This window comes from Tamandua tetradactyla, chromosome 6 (genome assembly GCF_023851605.1).
Source record: "Tamandua tetradactyla isolate mTamTet1 chromosome 6, mTamTet1.pri, whole genome shotgun sequence".
NCBI lineage: Eukaryota > Metazoa > Chordata > Mammalia > Pilosa > Myrmecophagidae > Tamandua > Tamandua tetradactyla.
Genome location: NC_135332.1, coordinates 43,178,002 through 43,197,049, shown reverse-complemented (window position 1 = coordinate 43,197,049; position 19,048 = coordinate 43,178,002). Strand labels below are relative to the sequence as shown.

The 19,048-nt window shown below is 36.0% G+C and overlaps 1 protein-coding gene and 1 pseudogene across 1 annotated transcript in view; one reads left to right on the top strand and one right to left on the bottom strand.

Annotated features, from left to right (window-relative positions):
- APPBP2 (amyloid beta precursor protein binding protein 2) overlaps window positions 1-14,815 on the bottom strand; it is a 93,583-nt gene extending 78,768 nt beyond the window's left edge. Inside the window, exon 1 of the mRNA XM_077165032.1 lies at window positions 14,354-14,815. Within this exon, the coding sequence (XP_077021147.1) occupies window positions 14,354-14,491 (138 nt within the window). The 5' untranslated portion in view covers window positions 14,492-14,815. The remainder of the gene's footprint in view (window positions 1-14,353) is intronic.
- On the top strand, window positions 8,398-10,411 carry LOC143687754 (bromodomain-containing protein 7 pseudogene; annotated as a pseudogene).
- Window positions 14,816-19,048: the final 4,233 nt, after the last annotated feature.

Genomic DNA, 19,048 nt, shown 5'->3' with positions numbered 1-19,048 from the left:
TATACTTAAGCCTAAGAGTTACCCCCAGAGAGCCTCTTTTGTTGCTCAAATGAGGCCAATCCCTCTACAAAAGACATGACTCCCAGGGGTGTAAATCTCCCTGGCAACATGAGATAGGACTCCCGGGATGAGCCGGGACGCAGAATCATGGGACTAAAAAGATTTCTTCACCAAAAGAGGGAAGAGAGAAATGAAAGAAAATAAGATTTCAGCTGAGAGAGTTCAGAGTCAAGAGGTTATCCTGGAGGTTATTCTTATGCATTATATAGATATCCCTTTTTAGTTTATGGTGTATTGGAATGGCTAGAGGGAAGTACCTGCAACTATTAAACTGTATTCCAGTAGCCTTGATTCTTGAAGATGACTGTATAACTATACCACTTATACAATGTGACTGTGTGACTGTGAAAACCTTGTGTCTGATGCTCCTTTTATCCAGAATATGGACAGATGAGTAAAAAAATAAGGATAAAAAATAAATAAATAATGGGGGGGAATAAGGGATTAAAAAAATTAGATGGATTGAAACACTAGTGGTCACTGAGAGGGAGGGGTAAGGGGTTGTGGGATGTATGAGTTTTTTTCTCTTTATTTCTTTTTCTGGAATGATGCAAATGTTCTTAAAATGATCATGGTGATGAATATAAAACTATGTTATGATATTGTGAGCAACTGATTGTACACTTTGGATGGACTGTATGTGTGTAAAGGTATCTCAATAAAAATATTTTTGAAAAAAAACAAAAAACTGGCCTGAAGCTGGTGAAATGCAAGAAGCCCCTAGAGAAACAAATGCAAAAACAGCCAGAAGGGATGATAAAAGTGTTTTATGTATTGATAGCAAGATCTAGACTGCAGGAAACACTGCACGGTTTACAGGACAAAACATTCAGTTCCTTCAACAAATTGCAAAGAAAACAGAGATGAGGGAGGAAACTTATGGATCAAGAGAGACTTAAGAGAAATCCTGTGGAATTTATTTGGATCCTGCTTCAAACAAGCAAACTGTAAAATAACTGTGGATTCTTGTTATTTGCAGCCATTATATTTTATAAAGTCACTGAGAGGACTGAATTAGCAAATATTGAACCACTGCCCCTAGTGGAAATGCAAGATTCAGTTCCTGTAATTGATATATAACTTTATTTTATGTGTGTTTCTGTTTAAAGTCATCTTCCATCTTTTGCTTCCTCCTTAAATTTGCATATAATGATTTCCTAGGAAGATGTTTTATTAGCCTTTTGTAGAATAACCTCCATCTAGAAACAGTATCACCGCCTTCAGAAACATTTTAGACCAACATTTAAGCATGGTCTCTGTCCTTAATTTTAAGCTTGATTAATCATAAATCTCATTGGGGGCAGGTAATTAGAGTTCACTAAATAAGGTACTAATTCACTATCATTAAACTCTCAGCCAACAGCAGTAAAATTCATGCCTTAATATAGCATATGTATCTAGCACATGTATATTCTCGGAAAAGCACATCACAGTCTTCTTGCACTTAGAAACACTAGACAGCACTTCAGCACTATGCTTGGGGGCCATTTTAAATAGCAAAAGGCACAAAAATGCAAAATTATGGCACTAAGTACCTCGTGAGAAGGAAACTGGCTTAGAGAAAGCTGAAACAAGGTGGCAGAGTGTGCCCTTGTTTGACCTTAGCTGGGAACGTGTGCAAGGACGACTCAAAATTTCACCACTCCATACATGTCAATGACCACAAAATGTCATGAATGTTGATTCTGGAGTTACAAATAAATTTTAGTGAGTGGGCAAAATTGCAAACATAGAATCGATGAACTATAAGGACTGACCATAGATACATATTTGATATTTGAGACCATGGAACTTTAAGCAATGATGGATATTTAATAACATCAAAAAATTACTGTTAATTTTTTTAGGTGTGATAATATTATGGTGGATACTAAAATATTTACAGATGAAATTTTATAATGTCTAGTTTGCTCCAAATACTGTAGAAAAGGGGAAACTGGATGGGAGAACAGCAACAAAACTGGTCAAGAATTGCTAACTGTTGAAGCTGGGTGATGGCCCATTCATTTATTCTGTCTACTTTTGTATGCGTTTAATTTTTTCTACAATAAAATGTTTATTTTTAAAAGTCTTGCAAAGGTATCCTTCACCACTAAAAGTAATATCTTGGTTTAATACATGTGTCTTCTCTTCACTCACGAGATGCATTTATTCTTGTCTTCTAATCCCAAAATTCATTTTATATATAAAACTAAATAATTTACACTGAATTGTAACCGGGTATTCTTTTATTCTGTACTTTGTATCTTATAATGTCCTTTATCCATTGTTTGATTGCAGTGTGATTTTGGACTATAAACTCATTTTGTATTTTAGATAACCAACTTGAAAACATTTATTTCCTCTGATTTCAGAAGAATTGCATGTTTCAGAAAATTTAGTAAAGAATTTAGAAAACAGAAAAAGTCAACGTCACCATCTAGAAAAAAATCACTGTCAACATGAAGGTACTTTTTTTCCAGTTCTCTTTTTCTTACTGGTTTATGGGAGCTTTTAATTGAATGTATTTTATAAATATTAATCCTTCGTTATGTAAGTTAAAAACTTTTTTGTAATAACAAATTTTTAAGTTTTTAGGCTTGGTTCCAAAAAATATTTTGGGGGATTTTAAGATAAGATTTTAGGGAGAACTGCCATCTTTAGATTTAGATATCCTAAATCTTCCAATCCAGGAGCAAATTATGTCTCTTCTATATTTACTGAAAATACTTCGATTCCTTTATGGCTGTTTTTTGGGTTTACTCTTTGGCATTGTTTTCTGTTGTATATTGAATAAGATATATTCTTTCCCATATTATATATAGAAAAACTATTTAATTTTTAATTACCAAGCTTTAATGAGCCTTTTTACTGAACTGTTTAGTTGCTATAGTTTTTCAGTTGATTTTTCTTGATTTTTAATGTATATATTTATACCATCTGTTAAAAATATAATGTCTCATTCTTTCTAAAATTCACTATTACTTCTTTATCCTAACTGCATAGGTTAGCACTTCAAAAATGTCAAATACCTTATACACAGATACAGAATATCTATCCTGATTTTAATCAAAATGTTTCTAGGGTTTCAGTGCTCAGCATTTTTGTTTAGATATGTACATTACCTTTTGATTAGATATATGTATAAGCTTATTATGTCGCAGAATTATCTGTGTAGTTCTTATTAAAGATTGATGCAAGAAGAAAAAAAAGTTTATTGTGATGATAAATGCACAGCTATATGATATTGTGAACCACTAATTGTACACTTTGGATGATTACATGGTATGTGAATACATAATAAATACAAATAAAAAAGATCAATCAAAGAGATGTTGAATTTTAATTACATTTCTTCATTATCATACAAATGGTCATTACAGATGTTTTCCCCCTACCCTATTAATATGATGAACTGTATTAAAAGACTTGCTGATTTGGATTTGCTATAATTCTATCTAGACAAAGCACTCTATAAGTCCTTCTCTTGTTACTGTCTTAGGTTTTGATATCGGTGTTGTGTTAGCCTCTTTAATTGCCTTTTTTTATGTTGTTTTTTTTTCTTTGTCTTTGTTCTTATTTAATTGTCTTTTTTTTAATTGCAAAGAACTGCAATTAAATTTTTTTATTAAATTTAATTTAATTCAATTAAACTGGTCTGGAACAATTTAAATACCAATGGTATCAAATGTTCTTTGGATTCACCTAAGAAAGTGTCTAATATTGATGGAAATTCTCTGTTTTTTGTTTTATTGATTGCATCTATCATATTCATTTTCTCAACCCTAAATTTAAGAATTTGAACTTTCTCGCATATTTCTTGATTTGGTTAGTGAATTAACTACTTAATTAGCTGAATTATTTGTTTTTATTTTAAAACCTCAGACTTATTTCTCAATCATACTGCCAAATGTTTCAAAATGTCTGTACTTAAGCTATTCCCCTCTTAGCACAATTTTATCTCAGAGACATTGTTCTTAAAATTAAAAATTCAACTTTACTTCTTAAATATATATATATATATATATGTAACATATCTGCTTATTAAAGTAATACATGATCATAAAAAATCCAAACATTAAAGAAATACAGAGGATACAGAGTAAAAACTACTTGGCAACCAGTTAGTGAGAGGTCAGAGAAGAGAGAAATCTTCGTGTGACAGGGACAGAGATGCATGTAGAAGCCAAGAACTCCAAGGACTGCCAGTAAGCCAGTAAGCGTTGGACACTACAAACTCTGGGAGAAAGCATGGCATGTCAATATCTTGATATTGGATATCTTGCCTCCAAACTGCAGGCCAATAAATTCCTGTTGGTTAAGCCAACCTCATCCTGTGGTATTTGTCTTAACAGCCCTGGCAAACTAGTACAATGATACTGCAAGTAATAGGTATATATGATAAACATTTTTTAACTCTGATAATCAAGTGAAGAATGATTATTATTCTTTAAAGTTTTATTGAATAGCTACAGAACTTGAACATTTTATTGAATAGCTACATTTGCACAACTCACAAATGTAAATAAAACAATAAATTTTTACAGAATTAACACACAGATTAACATCCAGATCATGAAATAGAGTATTATCAGAATCCCAAAGCCTCAAGCCCCTGTCCAGTCACTATCCTTCAAAAGTGACAACTCTCCCGGTTTCCAACACATTAATTCTGCCTGTTTTTTAATGTTCTATACCCAGAATCATACAGAATATTATCTGCAGTTTCCAAACTGTATACTGAGGACAGTACAGGATAATTTAAATTTGCAATGGTATGTAAATTGCATATTAAAATGAAAACTCTAACTAACCGAAAACCTTAAGACATCTTAGATATGCACTTTCTTCCTTGCTCTGTAGTTACTGTTTTCTCTGGATTTCTCTTTTTCAATCCTGAATTCCTGCCCTTTCTAGTCACTAAAGTCACCAACATTGCTAAAATTAAGTATTTTTCCTTGGTTAAAAAAATATATTTGCATTAGTGTGGTACATTTGTTACAACTGATGGAAGTACATTTTTATAACTGTACTATTAACTATAGTACATGGTTTAACTTAGTGTTCATTGTTTACAGTTCACAGTTGCATAGATTTTTATTTTTTATTTTTATTCAATTACCATATACATAACTTAACATTTCCCCTTTTAACCACATCCAGATACATATTTCACTGCTGTTAATTGAATTCACAATGTTGTGCTACTACCACCATTATCCACCACCAAAACACTGCCATCAATCCAAACAATATTTTAAGCTTTAACTCATTTGCTATCCCTATCCTGTTCCCTGGAACCTATATTCTAGTTTCTGACTCTATGAGTTCACTTATTCTAATTAATTCACATCAGTGAGATCATACAATATTTGTTCTTTTGTATTGACCTTATTTCACTAAACATGATGTCTTCAAAGTTCAAAGTTCACCCATATTGCCACGTGTATTAAAACTTTCTTCTTTATTACATCTGAATAACATTTCACTGTATATTTGTACAAAATGTTGTTTATCCATTCATTGGTTGATGGACACTCTGGTTGGTATACACTCTTGTAAAGTGGTTTCTTTCACTCAATAATATTTCTGAGATCCATCTACACCCCATTTCATTCATTCTCGTATAATATTCCACACTGTGCGACTATCTCAAAATGTATTAAATCTCCTACTGATGGACATTCGGCAAGTTTCTACTTTTTGGCTATTATGAACAGTGCTGCTATGAACATCAATCATATTTTTGAAGTGGAATTGCTGGGTTATAGGTTATATATGTTCAATGTTAGTAAATATGCTAGTTTTCCAAAATGGTGTAGCAATTTACACTCACATAAATAGTGAATGAGAGTTCTGGTTGCTCCAAATTCTTGCTGCCACTTTTTTCTTTTTCATTTTAGTCATTCTGATGTTAACAAACAGTATTTTCTTTAAGACAAATGACATTGAGCTCCTTTTCAAATGTTGATTGGCCCTCTGGATGGCCTCTTTTGGATATCTATTCAAGTTCCCTCCCCATTAAAAAAAATTAGGTTATTTTTTCTTACCAATTTGTTGTAGGATGTTAAATCCTCTGTAAAGTTTAGGTACAGCATACCTTGCCTTTTCACTCCCTTAATGTTTCATCTTTTGATAAAAAAATTCTTGATCTTAATATAGTCCAATCTATCAAATTTTCTTTATATTTAGCTCATTTTGTATTCTATTTAATAAACTTTTGCTGACATAATGAAGACTTTTTCCTGAAAGTCCATATAGATATCTAAAAGACCAACATCATTTATTTGACTTTCCTTTTCCCACTGTACTGTTGTCACTTTTATCATAAATCAGGGGACAGTATATGTGCCAGTCTGTTTCTAGACTCTATTTTGTTTACTTGATCTATTTATCTATCTATGTTATTCTAAATGTTACAGTATGACATTTGGTGGTATAAGTCCTCTGACTATTCCTTCTGCATAACTGCCTTGGCATGATATCACATTCTAAATTTACATTTCAGCTAAGCATCCTTTGATGTTTATTGGTAACTCACACTTACTCTTGTATGAGCTGGCTATTTGTGTCCTCCACAAATGAGCTGATTTTGCTTTCTGCATACTGATTGGTACATGTTTCTGTATTAAAGAAATTAGCCCCTTACCTATCAAATGTTGTCACTTGTATAGTCTTTTAAAAAAAAATGTACTTATAATCCTCCCCATCCCCACCTGTGAAGTACTCCCTGGATTTTGGTTTAATGTTTAGAAAAACCTTCTCCATGCCAAGATGGCAATACAGTGTTGGCAAGAAAAGAAGTAGATTTTTACCTTTTACATGTGTTTATTTATTTATTTAGTCAGTCAGTCAGTCAGTCAGTCAGTCAGTCAGTCAGTCAGTCAGTCAGTCAGTCAGTCAGTCAGTCAGTCATGTATGTTTTAAGCATGTGGAGGCTCCGGGAATCAAACCTGGGTGTCCGACATGGCAGGTGAGAATTCTACCATGAGCTACCCTTGCACCGCCCTACATGTATTTATTTTTATAATGTTTGACGTTTTCATAATTTGTAAATTACCTTAAAAAACAATTTCTTGGGTGGGCCACGGTGGCTCAGCAGGCAAGAACGCTTGCCTGCCATGCCAGAGGACCCGGGTTCGATTCCTGGTACAATTTCTTTGAAGAATTTCATTTATTCTGATAGTTTCACGATTTTCATTTGCTGTATATAAATCTTTATTCACCCAAAATTCATTTTAATATATGGTATGAAGTAGAGGTCTAACTTTTTTTTCCAAATGGATAAATGATATGGTTGCTTATTTATGTTCTTTTATGTTCCCTACTCCCCACAAAGTCTGAGCTCTTATCTTATGGATCATATGTTGTAGCAACTTTCCCAATTTGTCACAGGCCAATTTTAAAGGATTTCAGAATATTGACTGAGGCTGTATATAAATATACAACAGAAAAATTAACTCTAATCCTAAATCAGGCATTAATTTATATAGTCTCTAAAATGAGACTTACAGTAATAAGAAAAGAAAATCATTAAGTTTAAGATTGTGAAAGTAATAAATAAAACATATTACTTAATATATAATACATATCACCACGTTAGATTCCCAGAGCCTGTCCATGCCAAAAAAAAAAATTATACAAATATATAATACATATCAATAAAAAATTGAAAATTAAAAAAAAAGCACATTACTGGTAAATTTCACTTAGAATTTAATGCTATGGCAAACTTTCTGTTTGGAAACGGACAAAAAATAGACTATGTAGCAGTTACAATAAAAATAAAAGTTCCTAAACTTCGTTTTTTAAAAGAACCCAGACCCTCACTCTATTTGCTTTCACTTAGGCTACAATTTTATAATTGCTCCAACCTTACATCAGCCCCCAAATTCACCTCATCCACTTCTATACCAAAATGACTGCACATCCACACAGAAAAACACTCAGAATAGAAGACATTTTGTAGGATCTGCTGGTTTGAAGCTATTATGTACCCTAGAAAAGCAGGTCCATTAATCCTCATTCAGTATTGCTGGGTGGGAACTTTCTGATTGTTTCCATGGAGAAGTGACTTACCCAGTTGCGGATGGTAACTTTTGATTAGATGGTTTCCATGGAAATGTGCACCCACTCATTCAAGGTGGAGTTAGTGCCCTTTAAGAGGGAACCATTTTGGAAAAAGCTTTAGAGCGGGTCTCGCGTGCCTTCTACTGAGGGGCCTAGCGTCTGCCGGTGTGCGCCGTCCCCCTGCCTCACAGCACCCACTCCCACCCTCGGCTCACCTGGCCCGGCCCGGAAGCGGTGCCACACGGCCTGGGCTTGGCGCGGAAGGCGGGCACCGGGGCCTGGTCGGACATGGGCAAGAAGCAGAAGAAGCACAAGTCGGACAAACATCTCTATGAGGAGTATGTGGAGAAGCCCTTGAAGCTGGTCCTCAAAGTGGGAGGGAACAAGGTCACTGAGCTCTCCACGGGCAGCTCGGGGCACCACTCAAGCCTCTTTGAAGACAAAAAACGATCATGACAAACACAAGGACAGAAAGCAGAAGAAGAGAAAGGAGAGAAGCAGGTTCCAGGGGAAGAAAAGGGGAGAAAACGGAGAAGAGTAAAGAAATGATCATGATGATGAATATACAACCACGTGATGATATTGTGAATTATTGATTATCAAGAATGGAATGATGCTATGGAGGATAAAAGAAACGAGATCAAGACCATATGGAGAATGATGCAGAAAATGACCTCCAGTGTCAGACCCCTATAAGATTAGACTTGCCTCTTGAGAAGTCCCTCACAAGCTCTTTAGCCAAGCAAGAAGAAGTAGAGCAGACACCCCTTTAAGAAGCTTTGAATCAACTCCAGACAATTACAAAGAAAAGACCCAAGTGCTTTCTTTTCATGTCCTGTGACTGATTTTATTACTCCTGGCTACTCCATGATCATTAAACACCCAATGGATTTTAGTACCATGAAAGTAAATATCAAGAACAATGACTACCAGTCCATAGAAGAACTGAAGGATAACTTCAAACTAATGTGTACTAATGCCATAATTTATAACAGAGATCATTTATTATAAAGCTGCAAAGAAGCTCTTGCACTCAGGGATGAAAATTCTTAGCCAGGAAGAATTCAGAGCCTGAAACAAAGCATAGACTTCACGGCAGACTTGCAAAAAACTCGAAAACAGAAAGACAAAGTAGACACCTTGCAGAGTGGGGAGGACAGTGGCTGCTGCCCCAGAGAGAGGGAAGTCTCTGGAGATGTGGAAGCCCAAGCCTTCAGAAGTACCAATAAGGAAAACAAAAAGAAAGATAAAGATATGCTTGAAGATAAATTTAAAAGCAGTAATTTAGAAAGAGAGCAGGAGCAGATTAAAGAGCCTGGAGGAAAGCTAACCAGGCAGCTTGTTAACAGTCAGTGCGAATTTGAAAGACGAAAACCTGATGGGACAACAACAACTGGGACTTCTCCATCCTGTGGATCCCACCGTAAGAGAACCAGGCTACTGCCCTGTAAGATTGGGAATGACAACCGGAAGACTTCAATCTGGAATGAATACTTTGCAGGGGTTCAAAGAACATAAAAGGAACAAAGTAACTCCAGTGTTATACTTGAATTATGGACCCTACAGTTCTTATGCACCACATTATGACTCCACATTTGCAAATATCAGCAAGGACGATTCTGATTTAATCTATTCGGCCTATGGATAAGACTCTGAGCTTGCAAGTAATTTCAGCATTCACGAGTTTTTGGCCACTTGCCAAGATTATCCATATGTTATGGCAGACAGTTTACTGGATGTTTTAACAAAAGGAGGACATTCTAGAACCCTACAAGAGTTGGAAACGTCATCACCTGAAGACAAAGGCCAGACTAGGACACTTGACACAGCAAAAGACATGGAGGTTACAGAAATAGAAGTTGCAGGGCGTTTGGACCTCAGTAATCAAGACAGGCTCACAGCACTGAAAGCAGTAACAAACTTTGGTGCTCTGGTTGAAGTCTTTGACTCTGAAGAAGCCGAAGTGTTCCAGAGGAAACTTGATGAGACCACTAAATTGCTCAGGGAGCTCCAGGAAGCCCAGAATGAGCATCTGAGCACCAGGCCCCCTCCCAACATGAGCTGTCTCTTGGGCCCCTCGTACAGAGAAATGCATCTCGCTGAACAAGTGACCAATAATCTTAAAAGAACTTGCACAGCAAGTAACTCCAGGTGATATTGTAAGCATGTACGGAGTTAGAAAAACAATGGGGATCTCCATTTCTTTCCCCATCGTAGAAAACAACTTTGTAGATTTAACAGAAGGTTTTGAAGAACCTAAAAAAAGACTGATATTGCTGAATGTGGCCCTGATGGAATTTGAAGTTAACTGGACTTTCATTATACATAATGTACATCATTTTTTCATTCTTAACTTGGAAATGCTTATGAGGATATTAAATATTTGTAAATTGTGTTTTTAATTAAACTTTGGAAAAATTAAAAAAAAAAGTTTTAGAGCCATCAGTGCCACGAGAGCCACAAGAACCAACAAAGCTAACATAATGGACAGAGCCCCAAGGAAGCCATTGAACAAAAAGCTAGCGGATCTTGCCATGTGCCTTTCCCGCTGAGAGAGATCATAAGCCTTCTTGAACCAAGGTATCTTTCCCTCCATGCCTTAGACTGGACATTTTCACGGCCTTGGAACTGCAAACTAGCAACTTAATAAATTTCCCTTTTTAAAAGTCGTTCCGTTTCTGGTATATTGCATTCCGACAGCTTTTGCAAACTAAAACATAGGGCATCGATTTTTATTGGACCAACTATATCTTCTGTCAATTCTTTTACATATTTTTAGTTGACTTCCCATTCCATATACCTCAGCAGCCATTTAAAACTTGTTTAACACTCTTAACAGAAAGCCATTATTCCTATCCCTTATTCTCAGCAAGGATCTCACCACTTCCTTCATGTAAACCGTTCCTTGTAAACATAACTATATTGATACCTCATATCTGTATCAATACTTATAGCCTCAATGCTTTCCTTCTTGTAACAGAGGAAATAGTATTCTTTTCACAACTTCAATTTAAGACTAATACCTTAATTCATGCAGCAGGAAAGACCAAAGGGAGGCAAGCTTTATTATTAATGCTCCTGCTCGAACTGATCTCTTGCCTCACTTGTATAGTTAACTTCTCATTCTCTCGGCTTCTGCCATTCAGTCTGTGAATATATTCCTACATACTTTGGTCTTTGAAAAAAAGAAATTCATGTTTTATTCTTTCTACATATTGGTCCCTCTCTCTTTTCCCTCATTAAGGAGCAGTCAGCATTCCTATTTCTTCACCTTCCATTCATCTCATAACCCTTTCTCCTAATGCTTTATGATTATGCCTTTGCCTAAAACTACCAACAAAAATTAACAAAGTGACATTGGACTACATCACTTGAGAGGGATAGGAAAATTTGTTTCCACAAACACTCTAATTTTGTCTGTGACTATACTTACTAATGACTGTTGGAACTGCTGGAGTGATCTGATTATGAGTTTATCCTTGGCTCTGAAGTGGAGAAAATTGGAAACTATAAACAGCATGCTCCCTAAAATTTTCAAAAGTAGGAAGAACAACTGTGCAGGTGAATTCACTGCCCTCCCCCCTACATGGGACATGACTCCCAGGGATAAGCCTGGACCTGGCAGAATGGGACTGAGAAAGCCTTCTTGACCAAAGAGGGAAGAGAAATAAAACAAAGTTTCAGTGGCTGAAAGATTTCAAATAGAGTCGAGAGGTCATTCTGGAGTTTATTCTTATGCATTATATAGATATTCCTTTTTAGTTTTTAGTGTATTAGAATAGCTATGAAGGAAATACCTGAAACTGCTGAACTGTAATCCAGTACCCTTGATTCTTGAAGACAACTGTATAACTATATAGCTTTTACAGTCGTGACCATGTGATTGTGAAAACCTGATGGCTGGCACTTTATCCAGTATATGGACAGATAAGTAAAAAATAAGGACAAAAAATAAATAAATAATGGAGGGAGCTTATAAAGGGTATGGGATGTTTTGGGGTGTTCATTTTTTTTTTTTTGGAGTAATGAAAATGTCAAAATTGTGGTGATAGATACACAACTATATGAATCTGTGAACCTATGTACACTTTGGATGATTATATGACATGAATGTATCTCAATAAAATTGTATTAAAAAAAGAGGCTGGGGATGAGTATCTATATTTATATATGTATTTATAGAACTATTGATTCTGTGTTTAAAAGAAAGAAAAATTCATTCTTATCTCTCAGAGACTGAATCCAGGATTTGACTTTCAATCTCAGAGGCCTCTAATTCTATAAGAGCTGATCAAAAATTGATACTAAAATGTCTCATTAAAATAATCTACTACCTCAAGATGCAAAATCTTTCTAAGCAAGAAAGCAATATACTGTAGAAAGAATTATATCTGAGTTTGAATTCCAGCTCTGGAACTAAATACTAAGAATCAGTCCTTGACTAAATTACTTTCTCACCTATAAAACAGGGTTATATATAGTTTAATTATGAGGATTAAACATGATATATGTAAAAGCATTTAACACAGTTCTAGGTACATATCAAATACCTTCCTTCATTTTAGCACATACTCCCAACAGGCATACACTTATTAAGGAGTAAAAATATACCAAAAAGAAGTATTATTTTTTTGTGAACAGAAAACAGAAAATGTGACAAAAGCATCTTCTGTTCATACTCACTAATACTTTTTAAATGAAAAGCTTCAGTTAGAAGTGAAAATTTCAGAAAGTACCCAAGTATTGTGAGACAATCCAACTATTAAACGTCTCTTGATAGATTCAATTCCCATAACTTCCTTTTAAGAATGTAAAAGATTACATACGATTTTAAAAAATGGACAGATTGCACACACAAAAAGCTGCAGTTTCCCAGCTTGAGAAAGACAATTCTAGCTCAACCTTCATCAGAGGAATGCATCCTAAATATGCAAACTTTTTAGATAAACACAAAAATAAATTGACATATCAAAGGGATTTGGAATGTAGGGAGACCTTTCTCTAAATCAAGAAAATAATATGCACGACCAAAATTAATCTTCAAATATTTAGGGAAAAAATTTCAAGAGAATTGATGCAAAGCAGTTGGATTTAGCAGAATGCAGCTTGTCAACTGCTAATTCCATAAAAAATATTCTGGGGGTGGAGAAAGAAAGCAATCTTCCCAATAAAACAACTGACAGAAAACATCAAGACATATAGAAGAACATACACATCTGTTAAATATCAGTTTACATTGTTCCAGTCAATTTACAAACCAAGAAGGATTTAAATCTACAGTAGAAATCATACTCTAACACTAGCCAAATTTTGCATGGGTGGCTACTGGAAAATAGTTCTTCCAAGCCGATTTCAAAGCAAGGAGGACTGAATAATAAATCCAGTGTTCACATTCAAATGTGAGGGGAGAGGAAAAGGGAGGCTCTGAGTCCATAAAGTTCTCCTCCCTCTCAAAACATTGTAAAAATTGTCCACATCTAAAGACTCTTACCCTTGAAATTCCTCGGAGAGTGACTTAGAGACTTTCTGTACAGTTTTTTGAGGGGGAGCGATTTAGGAACGCTGCAAGATTGCAACTTTCAAACACACGTACATAATTTAAATACTAAAGTAATTTTTTCTTTCAGGAAAGATTTCTTCCTTTCAAACAACTGCTCACCCCTCCCATCTTAACAAAATCCCCAATTCAACCCCTAATATAAACAAAAATCAAAGCATATAAGAATCTGCAAAAAAAAAGTACACAATTTCCAATAATCCCTAACTCTCTCTAGATTGGGAAGAGAAAGGAAAAACGAAGAAACATGAAGCAGAGAAAAACACTTGAGGAAGGAGGGCAAGGAGAGGAGAAAGTAGGAAGGGGGAAAAGGAACAGCAAAAAGTCCAGCTGATGTTGACACTCAATTTGGGAGACAGCAGAAAATAACCCGACGTAAGCTGCAAATGGGACAGGAGCGCAACAGAAGTCCAAGCAAAAGGCCTACCCACGGGGGGCCACGGAGGAGTTAAGATCAAAACAGAGCAACACTCATTAAGAAGAAAATTCAGGCCCAAATGATTGAGAGACAGAGGATGTAGAGGCGGAGTGTTATTATATTGACAACCCAGAGGCCGCGCCATCCGTCTTGGGAGGCGATCTAGCAACGAGGGGTTAGGGGTTAACTGCAGGGGTTCGCAGACGTGGAAGGGGGTGCGGCCCCAGGGGTTGTGGCAGAAGAGTAGAAAACAGGCCCTCGGTCCGTACCTTGTAGTAAACATCAAACTGGATGTTCTCGGGCAATGAGCGGATGTCTCGGCGGGAGCGGGTGTAGTTGTCCACGACAGCGGAGATGGCGGTGTTATAGAGAGTCTCTGGGATCCACTCTAGCTCTACGGCCGCCATCTTCCTTCCCTCCTCCTCCGCCTCCTCCGCCTCCTCCTCCCGAAGGCCCCCGCCTCCCTCCGTAGCGAACTCCTCTGTGGCCCCGAAGGATTCGGAGGGGCGGCGGCAGCCACGCCGGCACACGGCAGAAGGGCACGACCGCCCTGGCTACTCCAAGGGCGAGCAGGGGGACAGCAGCAGCGGACAATGGCCCGGGTAGACAGCAGGGCAGAAGAAAAGAGAGAAGCCGACCAAGGCCTCACATTCCGGGTTTGAGAGAAACCCGGGATCCGTTCTAGTGCCGATCTCTGCAGGGGCGGGACTGCGTGTGTGGCGTCATGACGTCAGCGCACGCCGACGCGCTGGAAGGAAAGGAATGCGGCAGGCGAGAAATGAGGGCGGAAAGACCAGTGGTCCCTCCCACGGAAAATGCACTTTCTCAGGGCCAGGGAGTTGGGTAGATGGGGCTGGACTTTTAGCACGGAGGCAAGTTAGAAAAGGGTTTTTAACCAGCGTTCCGAGTCAGTTAAGCGCATCATTTCCTTAGGCAAGTCCTGCTTCGGGGAGTTGTTAGACATGGACCCTTTGGAGGCTCCAGTGAAACTTTGGACCCTCTTCCTCACAAAAAAATATAGTTATCCTTACGTTGAAAATGATCTACGCTGAAATTTCAGAAATGCTTCCTCAGGCCCCCTTGTGTAACTGTTTCCACGGTTTGAACTTTTTACCATGTTCTTTTATCGAAATGAAATTTCCAAAAGAAGGAGAAAAGAAGCCCTGCTCTCGAAGACTTTGATAGGAAGGGTAGCCTGATTATAGAATTCCAGACAGTGGCGAGGAAAAAAAGGACTAAATGGGCTTATAGGACTTGATAGTAAGATAGAAATGAAGATTTCCATTTTCTACCACAGTTCTACTGGCACTAGAGGAATGTTGCATGATTTGGGAGTACTTGTTTCAACTCATTTTTTTTATCAGTCTTAGCTATCTGTTCCTTGTGTAATATAATTTCCTAAGTCTCTGATTTCAAGAGCTTGATTTTGTGTCTGGCCGATTTCACTTAGCATAATGTTTTCAGTGTTCATTCATGTTGTAGTATATATCAGAATTTTATTTCATTTCACGTCTGAATAATAGTTCGTCTGTATATGCTGTAGTTTATTGTCCATTCATCTGTTGATGGACCTACCTTTTAGCAAGTGTGAATACTGCTTAGAACGTGGGTGTACAAGTATCTGTTTGAGTCCTTGTTTTCAGTTCTTTGGGGAATATACCTAGGAGTGGAATTTCAGGTTCATCTGGTCATTCTGTGTTTAAATTTTTGAGGAAATGCTGAAGTGTTTCCACATTGGCGGCACCATTTTACATTCCTCTCCGCAGTGTATAAGGGTTGCAATTTCTCTGCCTCCCGGACCACATTCGTTCTTTTCTTTTTTAATAATAGCTGGTTTGAAGTGACAAGATTTTTAACTTAGAAGACCAGGTCTATAGAGACGCCATATATAGAGCTTTGTGATATACTGTGGAGGTTGGGTTCAGTTTTGGATTTTTTAAGAATGCTGGGTTTATAAGATACGTCTGAAGACTTGAGAGAGGGTTCAAGCCTGGAAGAAAAAAATGCTTGATAATTATTAATTGTAGTTGAAAATAAGAGAGTTAAAAGACAAGAAGTGTGTAATTCAAGAGAAAAAATAGTTGACATCACATAAACTAACCTGTGATATCTACTATCAACTTTTTAAAATAACTTTTTATTTGAGGATTTGTAGGTTTATGTAAAAAAAAATGCAGAAGATACACTTCCCTATAATGCCCCCCATTATTAACACCTTGCTTTAACGTGGTACCTTTGTTACAATTGATTAAAACATATTATAACTATTCATGTAATATATATTGTAATTATACCTATAACACTGTACAATCCTATGATTTAAAAAATAATTTTTATTCCAGTAACATATATACAACCTCAGATTTCCGCCTCAGCCACATTCAAATGTATAATTCAGTGGTTTTGATTACAGTCACAATTTTGTGCTAGCATAACTACCCTCCATTACCAAACTTTTCAATGACTCGAAACAGAAATTCTGTACCAGAATTAACTCCCCATTTCTTAAGCCGGATCTGGCCCATGCTAATCTGTATTTTTCTATCTGGCTCTATAAATTTGTTTATTCTAATTATTTCACGTCAGTGAAATCATATAATATTTACCCTTTAGTGTCTGGCTTATGTCACTGAACATGATGTTTTCAAGGTTTATCTGTGTTGCAGCATGCATCAAAATGCCATTCTTTTTCTCAGCTGAATAATATTTTATTGTATGTATTTCTCACTTTTTTATTCATTTGTTGATGGGCAGTGGGTTCTGTCCATCTTTTGGCTATTGTGATTGATACTGTTATAGATATCAGTGTGCAGATATCTTCGTGTTGTTTTTTTTTCTTCTGTGCCTCAAAGGACTTAAAAAAAATTTTTTTTAATTGACAAGCCAAAATAACATACAAACACGAACATTCTTAACATACAAACATTCCATAAGTGGTGTACAATCAATGGCTAACAATATCATCATGTAGCGGTATATTTATCACAGTGATCATTTTTTTAGAACATTTGCATTACTCCAGGAAAAAAGAAATAAAACGAAAAAAAACTCATACATACCATACCCCTTACCCCTCCCTCTCAATGACTACTAGTATTTCCATCTACCCAATATATTTTAACCTTTGTTCCCCCCTCTTTTTTTCTATACCCCTTACCTCTCCCTTTCATTGATCACTAGTATTTCAATTTACTCAATTTGTTTTAACATTTGTTCCCCCTATTATTTATCATTTTTAATCTGTATTTTTTACTCGTCTGTCTGGTATCTTGTGGTTTTGGTATGTATTTCCATGATAACCAATGATGTTGAGCACCTTTTCATGTACTTTTCAGGCATTTGTATATTTTCTTTGGAAAAATGTCCATTCAAGTCTTTTGCCCATTTTTTAATTGGTTGTTTGTGTCTGGTAAGTTATAGGATTTTTTTAGATAGTCTAGATATGAAACCATTACCGGATATGTGGTTGCCAAATATTTTCTCTCATTAGGTAGGTTTATCTTTGTACTTTCATGGTGAAGTCCTTTGAGGCCCCAAAATTTTTAATTTTGATAAAGGCCTATTTATTTATTCTTTTAACCTTTTGTTACTCATGTTTTTTTTTGGTGTAAAGTCTAAGAAACCATTACCTAACACAAGGTCCTGAAGATGCTTCCGTATTTTCTTCTAGAAGTTTTAGTTTTGGTTCTCACATTTAGGTCTTTGATCCATTTTGAGGTTTTGGTTTTTTTTTTCTATATAGTGTTGATAGGAGTCCTCTTTCTTTGTTTTGCAAATGGATATCCAATTTTCCCAGAGCCATTTGTTGAAGAGACCATTCTTTCTAAATAGGATGGACTTGACACCCTTGTAAAAAATGAATTGTCCATAGATGTAAAAGTCTGAACTCTATTTGATTCCATTGGTTTCTGTGTCTGTTCCTGTTCCATGACCATGCTGTTTTGATTTTGTTTTTGTTTTACTTTTTAAAATATTTATTGACAAATCTTCACACACATACAGTTCATACATGGAGTATAATCAGTAGCTCAAAATATCATCACATAACTGTGTATTCATCACCATGATCATTTTTAGAACATTTCATCACTCCAGAAAAAGAAATAAAAAGAAAAAAGAAAAAAACTCATGCATCCCATATCCCTTACCCCTGTTTAATTAACCACTAATATTTCAAACTACCCAATTTACCCCTTATCCCTCCTACTATTTATTTATTTTTTATCCGTATTTTTTTTTACTCATATAGGACCATGCTGTTTTGATTACGATAGCTTTGTAATATGTTTTGAAATTGGGATGTGGAGATTCTCTAACTTTGTTTTCAAGATACTTTTGGCTACCCTTCCATATCAATTTGGTGATTTTCCATTTCTGCAGAGATGGCTATTGGGATTTTGATTGGGATTATGTTGAATCTGTAAATTGCTTTGAGTAGATTTGACATCTTAACAATATTTAGTCTTCTAATCTATGCACTCGGAGTCTCTTCCATTTATTTAAGTGTTCTTTGATTTCTTTCAGGAATGTTTTTTTTTCCATGAATCAAGTCTTTTACATCCCTGGTTAAATTTATTCCTAGATATTTGATTATTTTAGTTGCTATTGCAAGTGGAATTTTTTTCTTAATTCTTCTTCAGATTCCTCATTATTAGTATATAAAAACTCTACTGATTTTTGCATGTTGATCTTGTACATTGACACTTTACTGAATTCATCTATTAGCTCTACTTGCTTTACTGTGCGTTTTTCAGGGTTTTCTATATATAGGATCATGTCATCTGCAAAAAGGGAAGGTTTTACTCCTTTTTAAGTTCTATCTTTCCCTTACCTAGTTGCTCTAGCTAGAACTTCCAGTACAATGCTGAATAACAGTGGTGACAGTGGGCATCCTTGTTTTGTTTCTGATATTAGAGGGAAAGATTTCAGTCTTTCACCATTGAATATGATGTTAGCAATGGGTT